This window comes from Rhinatrema bivittatum, unplaced genomic scaffold (genome assembly GCF_901001135.1).
Source record: "Rhinatrema bivittatum unplaced genomic scaffold, aRhiBiv1.1, whole genome shotgun sequence".
In the NCBI taxonomy this organism is placed as follows: Eukaryota; Metazoa; Chordata; class Amphibia; order Gymnophiona; family Rhinatrematidae; genus Rhinatrema; species Rhinatrema bivittatum.
Genome location: NW_021820939.1, coordinates 16,906 through 33,976, shown reverse-complemented (window position 1 = coordinate 33,976; position 17,071 = coordinate 16,906). Strand labels below are relative to the sequence as shown.

At 39.6% G+C, this 17,071-nt stretch overlaps 1 protein-coding gene across 1 annotated transcript in view; it reads right to left on the bottom strand.

Moving 5' to 3' along the window:
• Positions 1 to 17,071, bottom strand: part of LOC115082306 (ankyrin-2-like) — a gene marked incomplete at its 5' end in the record, with an annotated part of 117,125 nt that overhangs the window by 84,996 nt on the left and 15,058 nt on the right. The window contains 6 exon segments of the mRNA XM_029586537.1: positions 7,504 to 7,578; positions 10,509 to 13,698; positions 13,700 to 13,898; positions 13,900 to 14,929; positions 14,932 to 15,403; positions 16,405 to 16,593. Of these exon segments, the coding sequence (XP_029442397.1) occupies positions 7,504 to 7,578; positions 10,509 to 13,698; positions 13,700 to 13,898; positions 13,900 to 14,929; positions 14,932 to 15,403; positions 16,405 to 16,593 (5,155 nt within the window).

Below are 17,071 nucleotides of genomic sequence, written 5' to 3'. Positions count from 1 at the left end.
CATCTTGACTAACCCCAGTGAGTAGATTCCCTTTATAGGTAGCCCACCTATCCTTTGGCCAACCTGCCAGTAATACTATGCACTCAAAACCTTTCAAGAATCCATCTGGTCTTTTCAAAGAGTCATCTTAAGAAGTGTCAGTGACACTGAAGATAGACTGGTTATAGCCATTTGCACAGCTTGGGCTATCTGCTTTAGCACTGTTTACTGGCCACACCACCTGCTCTTGCAATGTCTGCTGCCGATCAATTTGCATTTACAGGCGATTTGTAATTGTTGCTGCCCTGTTGAAAGGAATTGGATCACCTGTTTCATCTCTCCTGCTTACTAAGCTGCCTCCAAACTATATACCTCTCCGTGGATAGGAGAGGGGGTATAAACAAAAAATCCTGCTGACCAGTCCAGTCCTTACTCACTGCTTGACCTCTGAATATACAAGAGTCCTGTTATACAACAGTTGGGTGAGTAGAACTGGAGGTCTCAGGAAAAAGAAAAAAAAACCTCTGCAGTTTTTTCTTCTTCTTCTTCTCTTGCTGTGGCTGTGAGCTTGTCAGTGCTTCCCACTTAGGCAAGATACCCCACTGCTACCATCATATGTTGAGAGCAGCCAGAGGAAAAAGGAGGCAGACTCTGGCTGTTCCTTAAGTTCAGCTTATTTACAGTGAAACAGAGGAAAGTGCACAACAAAACCAAGAAATCAGGCAGCTCACCTTGAAGCTCAGGCCTCTCACAAATAACAAGAGACTGTACACACAAAACAATGTAGGCAGCTCATCTTGACTTCAGCAAGTAGCAATCTTAAACATAGCAGGTCTTAATGTAATGTCTCTCTCAAATCTTAAACATAGCAGATCTTCTCATATGGTGGGCCAATGTCTGTTCCTCGGGACCCACTTAATGCATCTAGGCCCCGTATATTTTGGTGAGAACTGGGTGATATTGCTGTGCCCAGTCCCTTAAGGTGGTCTAAGGGAGTTTTCTGTATACTCCCTCACAGCTTGGAATTTTAAATACAACACGTCATTTAACCTAATGAAATATGGTAATGAGCTACTTTGCATATAAAGTAGCTTGTATATATAAGGCAAGAATTAAAAAGGCCTGTGCATTCAAAAATCGGGCTTTAGGCGTATGGCTGGGCCTTGTTTGAGCTGTCCTTATTTTCTAAAAGGCCCGGCAAGGCGCGTAAAGCCCAATATGCGCACAAGTGGCAGGTCCTGAAAAAGGGGCAGGCCGGGGGTGTGGCCTGCATGGAGAGGGGCGGGGCAGGGTAGGACGGAGGCTGGCCAGGACAGCGGCCATAGGCTGCTGTCCCAGAGAAGCGCACGCGGCAACTGGCCGGCGCGCGCAAACTACTTCTGCTCCAGGGGAGCAGTAAGTAATAAAACTGGGTAGTAAATATAAGAACATATGAACATAAAAAATTGCCATGCTGGGTCAGACCAAGGGTCCATCAAGCCCAGCATCCTGTTTCCAACAGAGGCCAAACCAGGCCACAAGAACCTGCAATTACCCAAACACTAAGAAGATCCCATGCCACTGATGCAATTAATAGCAGTGGCTATTCCCTAAGGGGCGGATTTTCAGAGCCCTGCTCGCCTACATCCGCCCAAACCGGGCGGATTTAGGCGAGCAGGGCCCTGCGCGCCGGTGAGCCTATTTTACATAGGCCTACCGGCGCGCGCAGAGCCCCAGGACTCGCGTAAGTCCCGGGGTTCTCCGAGGGGGACGTGTCGGGGGCGGGCCCGGTCGCCGCAGCGTTTAGGGGGCGTGTCGGCAGCGTTTTGGGGGCGGGTACGGGAGCGTGGCTACGGCCCGGGGCGGTCCGGGGGCGTGGCCGTGCCCTCCGTACCCGCCCCCAGGTCGCGTCCCGGCGCGCAACAGGCCCGCTGGCGCGCGGGGATTTACTTCTCCCTCCGGGAGGCGTAAATCCCCGGAGAAAGGTAAGGGGGGGGGTGTAGACAGGGCCGGGCGGGTGGGTTAGGTAGAGGAAGGGAGGGGAAGGTGAGGGGAGGGCGTTAGAGGATTCCCTCCAAGGCCGCTCCGATTTCGGAGTGGCCTTGGAGGGAACGGGGGTAGGCTGCGCGTATCTACTAAAATCCCGCGTACTTTTGTTTGCGCCTGGAGCGCCAACAAAAGTACGCCAACGCGCCTTGTTTGAAAATCTACCCCTAAGTAAATTTGATTAATAGCCGTTAAAGAACTTCTCCTCCAAGAACTTATCCAAACCTTTTTTGAAACCAGCTATACTAACTGCACTAACCACATCCTCTGGCAACAAATTCCAGAGCTTTATTGTGCGTTGTGAAAAAGAATTTTCTCCATTTAGTCTTAAATGTGCTACTTGCTAACTTCATGGAATGCCCCCTAGTCCTTCTATTATTCGAAAGTGTAAATAACCGATTCACATCTACCCGTTCAAGACCTCTCATGATCTTAAAAACCTCTATCATATCCCCCCTCAGCTGTCTCTTCTCCAAGCTGAACAGCCCTAACCTCTTCAGCCTTTCCTCATAGGGGAGCTGTTCCATCCCCCCTTTATCATTTTGGTTGCCTTTCTCTGTACCTTCTCCATCGCAACTATATCTTTTTTAAGATGTGGCAACCAGAATTGTATGCAGTATTCCAGGTGCGGTCTCACCATGGAGCGATATAGAGGCATTATGACATTTTCCGTTTTATTAACCATTCCCTTCCTAATAATTTTTAACATTCTGTTTGCTTTTTTGACTGCTGCAGCACACTGAGCCGACGATTTTAAAGTATTATCCACTATGATGCCTAGATCTTTTTCCTGAGTGGTAGCTCCTAATATGGAACCTAACATCGTGTAACTACAGCAAGGGTTATTTTTCCCTATATGCAACACCTTGCACTTGTCCACATTAAATTTCATCTGTCATTTGGATGCCCAATCTTCCAGTCTTGCAAGGTCCTCTTGTAATATATCACAATCCACTTGTGATTTAACTACTCTGAATAATTTTGTATCATCCGCAAATTTGATAACCTCACTCATCGTATTCCTTTCCAGATCATTTATATATATATTGAAAAGCACTGATCCAAGTACAGATCCCTGAGGCACTCCACTGTTTTCCCTTTTCCACTGGGAAAATTGACCATTTAATCCTACTCTCTGTTTCCTGTCTTTTAACCAGTTTGTAATCCACGAAAGGACATCACCTCCTATCCCATGACCTTTTAATTTTCTTAGAAGCCTCTCATGAGGGTCTTTGTCAAACACCTTCTGAAAATCCAAATACACTACATCTACCGGTTCACCTTTATCCACATGTTTATTAACCCCTTCAAAAAAATGAAGCAGATTTGTTAGGTAAGACTTCCCTTGGCTAAATCCATGTTCACTGTGTTACATTAAACCATGTCTTTCTATATGCTCTACGATTTTGATCTTGAGAATAGTTTCCATTATTTTTCCCGGCACTGAAGTCAGGCTCACTGGTCTATAGTTACCCGGATTGCCCCTGGAGCCTTTTTTAAATATTGGGGTTACATTGGCCACCGTCCAGTCTTCAGGTACAATGGATGATTTTAATGATAGGTTACAAATTTTAACTAATAGATCAGAAATTTCATTTTTGAGTTCCTTCAGTACCCTAGCATGCATACCATCCATCCAGGTGATTTGCTACTCTTTAGTTTGTCAATCTGGCCTACTACATCTTCCAGATTCACAGTAATTTCGTTCAGTTCATCTGACTCATCACCCCTGAAAACCATCTCCAGAACTGGTATCTCCCCAACATCCTCATTAGTAAACATGGAAGCAAAGAATGTATTTAGTCTTTCTGCAATGGCCTTATCTTCCCTAAGAGCCCCTTTAACCCCTCTGTCATCTAATGGTCCAAACGACTCCCTCACAGGTTTCTTGCTTCGGATATATTTAAAAAAAATTTTATTATGAGTTTTTTGCCTCTATGGCCAACTTCAATTCAAATTCTCTCTTCACCTGCCTTATCAATGTTTTACATTTAACTTGACAATGCTTATGTTTTATCCTATTTTCTTCAGATGGATCCTTCTTCCAATTTTTGAAGGATGTTTTTTGGCTAAAATAGCCTCTTTCACCTCACCTTTTAACCATGACGGTAATCGTTTTGCCTTCCTTCCACCTTTCTTAATGTGTGGAATACATATGGACTGTGCCTCTAGGATTGTATTTCTAAACAATGTCCATGCCTGTTGAACACTTTTAACCTTTGCAGCTGCACTTTTCAGTTTTTTTCTAACTATTTTCCTCATTTTATCAAAGTTTCCCTTTTGAAAGTTTAGTGTTTGAGCTGCAGATTTACTTATTGTCCCCCTTCCAGTTATTAGTTTAAATTTGATCATGTTATGATCACTGTTGCCAAGTGTCCCCACCACCATTACCTCTCTCACCAAATCCTGTGTTCCACTAAGAATTAAATCTAGAATAGCTCCCTCTCTTGTTGGTTCCTGTACCAATTGCTCCATGAAGCAGTCATTTATTACATCTAGGAACTTTATATCTCTAGCAAATCCTGATGTTACATTTACCCAGTCAATATTGGGGTAATTGAAATCTCCCATTATTATTGCATTGCCAAATTGGTTAGCTTCCCTGATTTCTCTAAACATTTCATCATCTGTCTGACCATTTTGTCCAGGTGGACGGTAGTATACTCCTATCATTATACTCTTACCCAACACACATGGGATTTCTACCCATATAGATTCTACTGAGCATTTAGTCTTTTGTATGATCTTTATCCTGTTGGACTCTATACCCTCCCGGACATAAAGTGCCACACCCCCACCAAGTTGATCCTCCCTATCATTGAGATATAATTTGTACCCTGATATAGCACTGTCCCATTGGTTATCCTCCTTCTACCAAGTCTCTGTGATGCCAATTATGTCAATCTCATCATTTGCTGCTATACACTCTAACTCTCCCATCTTATTTCTTAGACTTCTGGCATTGGCATACAGACATTTCAAAGTGTGTTTTTTGTTTGTATTATCAACCTGCTTTTCAGTTGTTAGGGGTAATTTGGAAATCATTAGCTTCGGTGATTTTTTACATATAGGCACATGGACTATGTTTGCTTTTAATGGAACCTCTCTGTTGGGATGCCCAAACTCTCCTGTTTCATTAGTATCCTTCAAGGATACATTTCTCCGAACCATGCACTTAGTTTGAATAACATCAAATCAGAACTTAGAAAATTTCATGTGCATAAGTTATTTATTAAGTTTTTCAAATAAAAATGACATCCTAGGTAACCTCCCTCCTCCTCGAGAGTTCATATGCTATGTTTGTAAGCTGCACTTCAAAAGCCAGATAAATTGCATAAACCCCCTTTTACATGTGTTTTTTGACTTGGAATCACATAATATGCTGTTTTATTACAATATGCAAGACCCTCTAAATCTGTTTCATGATATGCACTTGCTTGCCAGATACTACCTGTATCTTCATTTGGGTGGATGAAGCTAAATGAACATCCCACTCTAGTGATGTCAACTTTGCTAAAGACAAGAATCTCAAAATCTTTGTCTTCATTTTATTCACTAAACTGCCTCATTTAAATTTACTCAAAGTAAATAAAACAGTCCTACTCCATAGGAATGAATGAGGAAAAAAACTGCAAGAAAAATACAAATCTCCCATTCTTTTATATTTATACTTCTATTTTTTATATGAGTTTATATTTTTATATTTTTTATATGAGTTTCCTCCTACTTCTTTGGCCTTTAGCTAAATCAGAACCACCTCTACTGTTCTATGGCACTGCAAGTTTTTTTCCATTGTCCCTTTTATCCTAACAAGTGCCTCAGTCCCTTCCGATGAGAAACATCCCCATAACTTGATGCTGCCACCATCATGCTTCACAGTTGAGATGATATTCTCTGGGTGATGCACTGTGTTGGGTCTGCGCACATGGAACCCTTTGAATTTAGGCAAAAATAGTTCTATTTTAGTTTTGTCAAATCACAAAAGTTTTTGCCACTGATTTGCCCAAATGCTTCTTTGCATACTTCAAATGGCATTCAAGGAGGACCTTCTTGCCGCCTTACAATACAGGCCATATTTGTGCAGTACTTGGAATACTGTTGCTACATTAATACATTAACTAGTCTTAGACATGGAAAACTTGTAGCTCTTTCAATGCTGCTATCAGTTCTTGGTTGCCTCCCCGATCAATCTGCTTCTTGCTTGGTCATCCAGTTTGATGGGATGGCCTGACCTAGGCAGGATCTTAGTAGCACTATGCATCTTCCACTGCTTAATAATCATTTTAACCATGCTCTGATGTATATTTGTGGACTTTGTAATTCTTTTATAGTCATTCCTAGATCTGTGCCTTTCTAAAACTTTGTCCTTGAGTTCTTTTGGCAGTTCCTTGGTGCTCATGGTTGGGTCTTTGTTTGAAATGTACTATTCAACAGAGAGATCCATCAAAAACTGAATTTATCCTATCATATGAATCAGTAAAACTGAACACATATGGGGACAATTTACTTTTGAAGGTGGTGGATTACACCAGAGCTTTAAGTATTTAGGATTATTTCAGACGTTCAATGGAGTGGAGACACCCATCTAAGCAATTCCATTTTTTTTAATTTCTACATCATTTTCTTACAAATTCTGGAATATATTTTTCACTTGGCTGTTGTGGGATAGGATGTGTGGATACACTGAATGTACATTTTACTTCCAGACTATAAAACATTAAAAGAGAAACATTTTGGAAGGGGATGTAGACTTTCCCTAGCCACTGCATCTTGTTTGATTTGTTCTCATCAAGGAGGAGATAGTATCCACAGCACACATTCCTGCTTTAGCACATGAAGAAACTTCATTTTCTACTCCACCTCACCTACAATAGGAAATTCTACAGCTCAGAACTACATCCTACAAAGCAAACTAGTAAGAAAAGGTAGGGCTAGGGAAAGGAATGATCAATTGCTTCATGAAACCACCACATAGCTTTCCATACTAACCTGAAATAGAAAACAAACCAGCTGTACATATGAATTGCAAAGCTATAGCAGCACACAAATGTGCTAATGTCCATTCTGCACAACTTCGCACCTACCTTTTAGGACTTAGTTGAATTACTGAATCACAATCTAAACTCTCAGATGTCACTACAGAACTTATAGGTTCTACCTCCTCCTCTGCTTTCTGAAGTTGCTGTATCTTAATCTCTATAGTCTCTTTCTCTCGCCACAGCAGACAATGCCAGATACATGTTGTGAAGCATATAGCACACCGCAAATGGTTTGTACACTTTGACAGAAGGCAGAGGCAGAAAGTCTCCAACCCAGACATAATTAAAAATAGCTTTGCTTGTTAGAAGAGGTCTGATCAAAACTACGACAGCTTGTCATTCAACATCTTTCTCATTCTCTTCAAAAAGTCACCCACTAAATGTCATTAGCCCCCAATACGTTCAAGATTCATTTAGAGAGAGAACACAGTTCAGAAATATATTTTGCATTATATTATACCTGTCCAGCTGAAGCCAAGATGATCAGCAATGTGAGCCAGCCTCTCCTCTGTCTTTTCTTGGTCTTCCTGTGGATCTAAAGACGGTCAAAACAAAACAGCCACAGATTGTCCATAAAATACAGAAGCAAGGCTGATAAAAGAGTGCAATGCCCTGAGAGTAAAGCAATACCACTTTTGCGGCGGTCATACAGCTCAGAAAACATGAGCTACCCTGGGAGCTTTTCATGAGCAAAGGGCTGCGTCAAGGCAATTCTAAAGCCAGAAAAAAGAAAAGAATAAAGCTGGTTTCAGAAATGAAAGCCGTCTGTTCCCATACCTCTGTAATCATCTTCAAGAAAGGTCAAGTTCAGCAGTGCTACCACTAAAAGTGTACATAATTGGGTTCTCCACAGGGACAGACTTTTCGTTATTAGAATTTTTAAGATATGCGTATTTATCATTGACTTCAGATATAATAGAAACTGCAGCATATTGTGCCTGCTATAATACTATATATCTAAATGCTTGAGGGTAAATTTGAATACCAATTTCCTGTTGCTTTAAGTAAATGCTTAGGACCAGATTAGATTAACCAAGAATTTAGAAGAGGCATGGGAAAAGTAAAAGAACCCCTTTCGAAAACCTATTGGCTTCCTACTTTATTTCAGAGTGTTACAGTGGCTGCCCAGGTTTTTTCGAGCCGGCTTACCACAGTATGCCGACAGCACTGTCAAGCAGAGCCATGGTTCCCATGGAAAGAACTCTGGAAATGCTGGATCTGACAACTTGTGTTATCCTGGCAGAGTGCTGTAGGTAACACAAGTCACCACTGTAACATGGAATGAGGGGTGAGGTGGGGGGAACCCTCAACCTGCTTGTCAGGGGCCTGGGGAGTCTGAGCTTTCATCTTTGCCACTGTTACAGATTTGCTGCCTTTGTGCAAGTGCTTTGAAAGCTTATTATGGAAACACAGATTACGTTTTGTTTTTTTTTAGTTCCAGTGGTGTTCTAGGCATTTATTTTCGGTGCTGGAAGAATTAGTACTTTTTTTTTTTTAAAGGGAAACTCTCATGCACACATACAAAAAGGACATTTTCTTCTTTTCTGGGTAAATAGCTATTTTTGGCTTTTTCAGCTATAAAAAGAATTTTAAAAGATATTTTGTTAAACAACCACGCTATGTAGAGCGGTCTAGTAAATCAATGATTTATACAGAAAATTAGAAGAATGCATTCAAGTACATTAGATTATGCTCTCTGTACTAAATTTTCAGTCCTTGTTTACCATGTTTTTGAATTCCTAGAATATTCTAAAATAATGTGGACAAGCAATCATAACTGTTAACATACTGGACGAATTTTATTGGATGAATCAACTACGTCAATTCTGTATTCTTTTAAGTTGATTTTGACTTGATACATCATATCTTAAAATAAATACTAAATAGCCATTTTATATCTGCTTCAGAGCAGTAAAATTCAGTTATGAATAGGACATGATGATATCATCATAGCAGAATATGAAAAACAAGAGAAATGGTTACTGCAGTTCCTCAGTTTCTCTTGAAAACTTATGAATGTGTGCAGTGGTTGTACCATGGTTTATAATGACACACACTCCTATTGTTACTGCTTTTTTGCTACAAACAATATTTGTTGTTTTAAATAATAATTCATCTTTTCCTCTTGTTTACAACACTTGATTGTAAAGTTTTCCCCTATTCTTGTCTTCTGCTCTGGAGGTAATTATATTTATAGTATAGACTGCTAAAAAGTTGAAGCTCTCTCAGGAAATTTGTTGACATAGGCCCCCATGTTACACAATAGAATTTTCTCTAAAACTCTCTGGTCATTCACAAATTGCCCATAGATTGCATGTCATAACCTCTAATATTTTAGAAGTTTTTAATGTATGTAGTTTATGGCAATAACATGATTAAACAGTAAAATTAAAATTTTAGTTTTCAAGATTTTATATTTTATTATCTAGTCAACTTTACATGGAGGTAGCCATTTCGCTTGATTGGAATGTCATCACCAAAATACATTATGGGTCTTATTCAAAAAGACTATTCTCCATTCTATACTTATGGAAGAATTTTTATTGAATAAGGCCCAGTGTTCTACCTCAACCCTTCGAAACAACAGTATTTACTTTTTTTTTTTAATTCTTGCTTTTATTCCTTTAATGGAGCTGTGGATAGGCATCACAGTAGAAAAAACAGTAAAAAGTTGGGCTTTGGTTGAAACGAGATGTGATTATGTCATAACTAGTAAATAATATTACTGACTATGTCACCCTGATTACATATTCAAGTAATCAAGTATTGAAGTAACATCAAAATCTTGAAGAATGGGAAATATATTTAGTCTGATTGAACTATTCCCTTCAACAATGAACATTATTACAGATATAGAAGCACATTATTAAACAAATCTTATTTAAGTGTCATGACAATTTCCCTTTAAAGAAAAGCTCCATATAAAGCCAACAAGTCATCATTTACTAGTAGGAAACTCTTTAGCAAATCTGTGGCAAATCTATAAAATAGTGTGTCAACAAATTTAAAAGTTTAAAATAACAGGACTGTTCTGTGATATTGAAAAGAACAATGGCTTGGCAATGCACAATTGTCAATATTAACAATTCTGTGCAGATCACTAATTTATTGAAGCATCACTGGATAAAGTAATGCACTACAGTAATAAATCCAAGGAAAACCATAATTCAGAACTCCTGCAGCCCTTAAAAGCCAGGTGAGCCAAAAGCAAAGGCTCATGTGTTTTTATTGTCAATGCTTTCCACAAGCATTCACAATATACAATCTTGAGATTGTTTTATAGACAAGAAAATTCAGAGACACAAAAAAGCAAAAAAACAAAAACAAAAACAACAACAAACAAACACAGCTTGCACAAACACATTAACGTTCACAAAAAAGCTTAAATAAAATGAAACACAAATCACTACATATGTAAAATCTATGACATGCATAGCACAGGGATTCCCCATAGATGACAAATACCTTCATCATGGTCATGGACATTATCATCAGGAATACGCTCTATCTGAGTCTCAATAGACTCATCCCAAATAGGCCTTGTGTCAAAGATGTCTTCAGGAACTGACTGCTGTGTTTCAACAGGTGGCACATTTTCAATAACTGAAACTTCTAGGGCACTACTTTCATCATCAGAAACTAGCTCTTGTTCTTTTTCGGACTGTGTAATTCTATCCACTAACTTTGATGCTTCATCACTAATCTCTTCAAAGAAATCAATTGAATTTTTATAAAGTTCAAAAAATTGTTCTTTGTCTTTTGTGGGACTGGTAGAGCTATGGGAAGATGAAGAGCTTTTCATCTTAACTGGCAATCTTGAAGAAAATATCTTTGGTTTAGTCACCTCATCTGATTCTGTTTCGAGCAGTACCTGACTGGACTGTTCTCTGGTCTCCATTTCTACCTCAGTACAACTTCTAGTTTTTCCTGAGTGCTTTGTTTTGGAGTCTGAGGAAGAACTTGCATCTGATTCAGACTTGCTTCGATGATCTTGTTTTAAAGGTAGTTTGCATGCTACTTCGGGGGCTCTGAAGGACTCTGATAAACAGACTGACGTCTCTGTGAATGTAAAATGTTGCTCAGCTCGTTGGAAAGTTGCTTTGACAGGAATTTTAGACTTTGGTTTTTGCTCATCTTCATCAAGAATGCCATCTGATAGTGCACACCCATCTTCTTCTAAATATGACTGAGGTACTGTTGAAAGAGAAGCACTAGCTCTTACAGGAATTTTGGATTTACTTTCTATGTGAGGCACATTCTCCATGATGGCAGTAGGGATTTCAATCACAGATCTCTGTTCCTCTGGTGAAGAGTCTGGAGACTCCTCATCTTGTTCAGGAAACACAGATCTAGCAACTGTGGAAAAATCTAACTGAACATCTGTTAGCAACTGCTCAGGAGATGAAGGGCAAGGTACCTGAGTGGTGTCAAATACATCCCCAGTATCAGTTATGGAGAAAGAATATATATCTGAACTTTCTTGCCCAGTGGTTTCTTTCTTTGGTGATACAGGTGAAGCTGAAATGCCCATTTTAATTGGTATTCTAGATTTCTGTTCTGGTTTTGTGACTTCTGAACTAACACTTGTGGTTTTTGTTTCCTCTGCTTTTTCTGTAGTCCTTTGCTGATCAAGTTCAGTCAATGCTACCACACCCTCATCTGATCCATGCATTTCAGTGGTTGTCTCACATAATTCTGAAGGACCAAATGTTTGAGATGAGCTTGTGGTTTTGGGAACTTCAGCCTCTGTAATCTCTTCTTTGATTTCTGCAGATGATACTTCTTCTGTTAATTCTGTACATTCTTCTCCAATCTGGAAAAAGTGAAAGCTTTCATCTGCATAGGTCCTCTTGGTCATATCAATAGCTCCACTTCGGGTCATTTCAAAAAGCTTCCCTTCATGAAATAGAAAAGGATTTTGTTCATTTGTGGGTGTCCCCTCCTCTGTGGGTGTTCGTGCTGGGGTAGTATCTGGTGTTGTACCCTGGGATTGTCTGTCTACCATCAAACCAAATATCTTTTGCTCTTCTTCTTTCACTCGAGCTGCAAAAGCTGCATCATCTTCTCGTACTGCACTCCATGAGTCAATGTCTGTTTCTGATTTTGTAATAATCAATTTACTGATTGGCTCCTCTTCACTATCCCTTGACAACATGTCCTTTTCAGCAGACCTGTCAAGTCCCTTGATATCTGAAGGCCAAGAAGTTGTGGAGGATTTTTCTGTATCTAACTGCATGATTCCAAAAACATCTACTTGTTCTGATCCTATTTCTGAATATACTGATAATTCACTATCATCTTCAAATAATTTCTCTTTACATGAAGCCTGTGTGCTAATAGGACTTGCCAGTAATGTATCCTCAAGCAGTGGAGTGAATACTGGGGAAGATATCTGTTCTTCATTAATTTCAGCTCTATTGTCAGTATCAGGAAAAAAATGTTCTGAAGGGACATTTTCATAGGGACTTGTTATCTGTGGAACTTCACTTACACCATCAGTGTCAGTATAGTTTACAACCATAGCATGTGTTGTGTCAAATGTATCTTTGTCAATGATAAAAGCTGAGCATTCTTCTGTAGAATGTTCACTATAATCAGCTTTTTTGAATATTCTGACTGCCTTATCAATTTCCGTATGATCACCATCCAAAAATGGACTAGAAACCATATCAGATTCCAGTTCCTGAACTGTTTTGTCCACCCCATTAAATTCTGATTCAGTATATTGGGAGTCATAATGTATATGGGGGCCATCTACTTTGTGAGATTTAGTTTCAATAACAGTAAAACTTTTATACATAAACATCTCTGAATCATCAGTATCTTTTTGTGATAGGACATCATGGTGTATAGCCTGTGTATCTGTCATTCTATTAGTATCACTAATCACATGGTGGAATCCCTCACTTAAGTGTGTCAATGGGCCATTAGGGCTTACTATATCACTTTCATTTGTACTATAAAGCTCTGTTTCATCCAATTCTGTTATGTCAGTGTCAGCGTGATGAACATCTGGTCCCTCAGCAGACGTTTTATGCTTTATACCTTTTATAAGTAGTTTTCCTTCCGTCTCATCTAGTGGCTCATCAGATTCTAATTTTTCCTTTTGCAATCCAGAAGTATGTTGCCTGGAAACAATAGGTTGAAATGCCATTTCTTCAGGGCTTGAACTAGAATCTATACTGGGTGGGAGAGGGGATGGAGGTTGTACCCGGATTACGGGCTCCATCAAGAGACCAGAGTCAGCTTCTTTCTTTAGCTGAGTTAACTCAGGTTCGCTTTCTGAAGAGGAAGAACTTTTTCGACTTTCAACAGACATGACTACAATTTGTACATCTTCGACATGCAAAACTTTTACTTTTTCCTCCTCCGATTCAGCTTCCTGTGCACTGCTTGCGTCTGGCACAAGTACAGATTCTTCTTGCTTTGATTCTTTTTTATATTCCCTTTTCTGCTTTGCTTCTTGTTCAAGTTCATCAAACATTTTTATTTTTGTTACCATCTTAAACATCTCTTCCTCAGGTGTAAATCTCTTCCTTGGCTCACTTTCTGAATCATCATCCTCCGGTTCTTCAGTAACTTCAGGAATTATGCTTGGTTTAGCTAGTGACTGTGTATCTGATGTTTTGGGTGTGATTTCATAACTAATTTCTTCAAGAGCTAGGGGTTTCAGGGGATAGAGGACTCTTTCCTGAACTTTCCATGAGAGATATTTGTTCTAAGCTGTCATCCTCAGCACTTCCATCAGGATCTCGAAGAATTCTAGAACGTATAGAGACCAGTTCTGATGAAAGATCTGCTTTGACAGAGCTAATCTGGGCAACTTGCTCCATGAATATTTTAGTCTTGCATTTGCTCCACAGGACTGTTTTCAAGGGAGTCACGACAAGGTGACTCTTTTGTAGGGCTTGGTTCAATGGAATCTGGGGTTTTGTGTGAGGAGTTATCTTCTATCACTGGACTTGCTTCCAAAGAATCTTTATGACTGATAGCAATTGATTCATCTGCTACTGGACTGCTACTTTCAACGTCAAGACTAGGAAGTGAAAGTTCTAATCCCTGTGGACTTTTAATAGCCACTGGAAATTCATATTCTAAATGTTCATCTGTTTTTAAAGAGACATTGTTTTCTGCTGATTCCGAGAGATCTTTGGTAAAAATATTAGTCTCACTACTAACATCTTTTGTGACAGAGATTGATTTACTAATCAACAGTTCATCTGCCTTTTCCTTAGGGCTTGTAGAAATACTTATATCTGCATCATATTGTTCAGAAGTAACTGGACCTGAATCACTAGAAGTAGTTTTAATAGAGCACACCTCAGCTGTTTTGTCTTGTAGTGGTGTATCACAATACTGGGCATCACTATCATGCGCTAGGGATGCAGATTCACCTTTAATGAGATGCACGCCCACCTCCTCCGACAAATCATCAGCAGAAGGCTTGCAGATGTTGGAGTCCTTAAGTACAGCAATATTTTTCACACCACTAACTGGTGAAGGTGCTCCTGGTGAATGTGGCTCTGTTTCCCTGTGCACTGAGCTAGTTTTGGAGTCATTGTCAGGAGGTTCAGTTTTCTGGTCAGGTTTCTTTGGTGAGAAAGAAAGGCTTTCAGGACTTGTTTCTGGAGTCTCTGCCAATCCTTCATGCTTATAACTCTCTTCAGAGCTGACTTGAGGTGTTCCATCAAGCAAGAGACTACCACTAGGAGAATCTGCAACACCTTCATGCTTCAGGCTATCAGAACTGCCATCAAAAGCCCCACTTTGCAGAGACAGAGCAGGAAAAAATCCATCTTTTACACATTCTGTAGGGAAGGCAATGTTGAAAGGGCTTGTTAATATTTGTTCTAATTGAAATTGTGCTGCTTCGGTATCTGAAATCTTCGGAACTGTTGATATTTGTCATTGTCCTCAAGTTCTTCTTTAATGACATCAGAAAAGTCTGTTGATGTTTTTCTGTCAGGGCTAATCTGGAGGTCGGAATCTCTATGCTCATCAGTCATTCTTCTCTTCATGATTGGAACCTCCTTTGTGCATTCTTCATCAAATACAGGATAGAAAGATTCTTTTGCTTTATGGCTGTGATCTGTGTGTTCATCTACAGGGGGTGATATGGAACAAACAATTTCTATACCTTTTTTCCTAAGCTCATCAGAAACCTGTACCTCTTCTGTTGGCTCTAAATCCCCATATACCTGAAATTGTTGGCACTCTTGGTCTGTCTGTCTGTCTGTTATGTCTGCTTTTCTATGTGAAAGTACCTGCCTTGTTTCACTTTCTGAATAAACTACTTCTGCTTGAGCTTCCTCCTTTCTGGTGACCTTTCTGACAGGAGTCAATTCAGACTCTGCTGCTGACTTATTTCTTCAGAGAGCTGCTTTGTTTTGTACCTTTTACGGACTTGTGTTCAAAAAGTCCTGATTTTTCCTTGGATGGATCCTGTCCTGATTGGAATGCTTTCATCAAGCTCTCGAACTGACATAGTCTCTTCCAGTCGTTCTGTTTTAGTAGAGGGGGAAAATAGGTGGCTGATGTAACTGTAATGGTTTTTTGGCAGACTCCTCACCAACGAATCCCTTACCTGGTGTTTAATAGGTTTTTGGTAAACATTTTTGCTCCTCTTCTACTCGCTTTTGAAGAGCCTTAACTTTCTCTTTTATTGAGCCAATGGGAGTCTCTTCTATGACAGGTGACACAGAAGAAACATCTGAAGCAGGTGCTAGAATTAAATGTGATTCTTCATCTAATGACTCTTCTGAACTAAACTTGGTAAGGACTAGCTTGATCTTCATTGCCTTGAAACCATTCTTCCTTTTGTTGTTCTCTCTCTTTTAATTTCCTTCTAACAGGTTTTTTAATTTCAAAAACTGCTTTGCTCTGTTCTTGTAAAAGTCTGTATCTCAGTTAAACTGGAGTCTTGTGGTTCTTTTCAGATCCCCTGCTGATAACAACAGCTTCAAATCTTTCTTGGATAAATCTTCTTCGAATGTCTTAGAAACTTCATGAAGTGGCAAATAGGTATTCAGATCCTCTGAAAAGGTAGTTCACTATTCCTGTCATGTCTTTTGACACTTCCTCCTTTGGGCCTTTGTCAATCCTAATTTCCACACACAGAGGTTCACTGACTTCCGAAAGTGTTCTCTGTCTGGCTTCTTCAACTCCTCGTCACTACAACAATCCACTCTTCTTCTTCAATGCATGGTTTATCCGAATGGATTCTCTTGGGCTCTGGCTCTTCTCTTGCATATGTTCCACTTCTCAGAATCTCATTGACTTTTCTAAGTCCTCCTTCACCCTTCCGACAATTTCAAATGGTTTCTCCTGGTTCTTCTTCTGCTCCTTTCACAAGATCCTTCACTTTGATGGGTCTTGTCTTCTCAGTAGAATCAGTGGTCAAGATTGCAGTCATTTTGATTAATTCTTGCTTCATCTCAGTCACTTCCGAAAGCAAATCAGGACTTGCTAATATGGGGTCTTCATTAACCAAGTGGCTTTTCAGGATAGATGTTTCTGTAGATTTCTGTCTCTTCATCATCTTTGAGGTGAACTGAAAAACATTAAAGTAAAATGGAAATCAAAAATAGAGATTGGAAAATGTAATCAGGACTGAAACGACACAAGAGTCTTTGTTTGAAGTAGAAAGGAAGTCAACACAATGGGCTGGGAATGGCTGGTGCATCCAGAGGGTCTTGGGACACAAGAGCGAAGCAAAGCTAAAGGAAAATAAAACTGGAAAGGAAAATGGGCAGGAAATAACTTGCTTAGATTTCACACTTGAGCACATTCACACATACAACACCAAAGCAATAACAAACCAAATACCCAGGGAAACAAGTAAATAAAGACGTAACAATCAACAGATACAGGAACAAATATTCAACAAACAGGAAACAGTAATAAATAATCAACAAACAGAAACAAAGTGGGAACATAGCGGAATCACACAGATAAGCATCTCAAGATTGTTCAGATGTTATAGATCAATGTCCAAAGGGGGGAAAAAAAAAAAAGAAATAAAGTTTTAC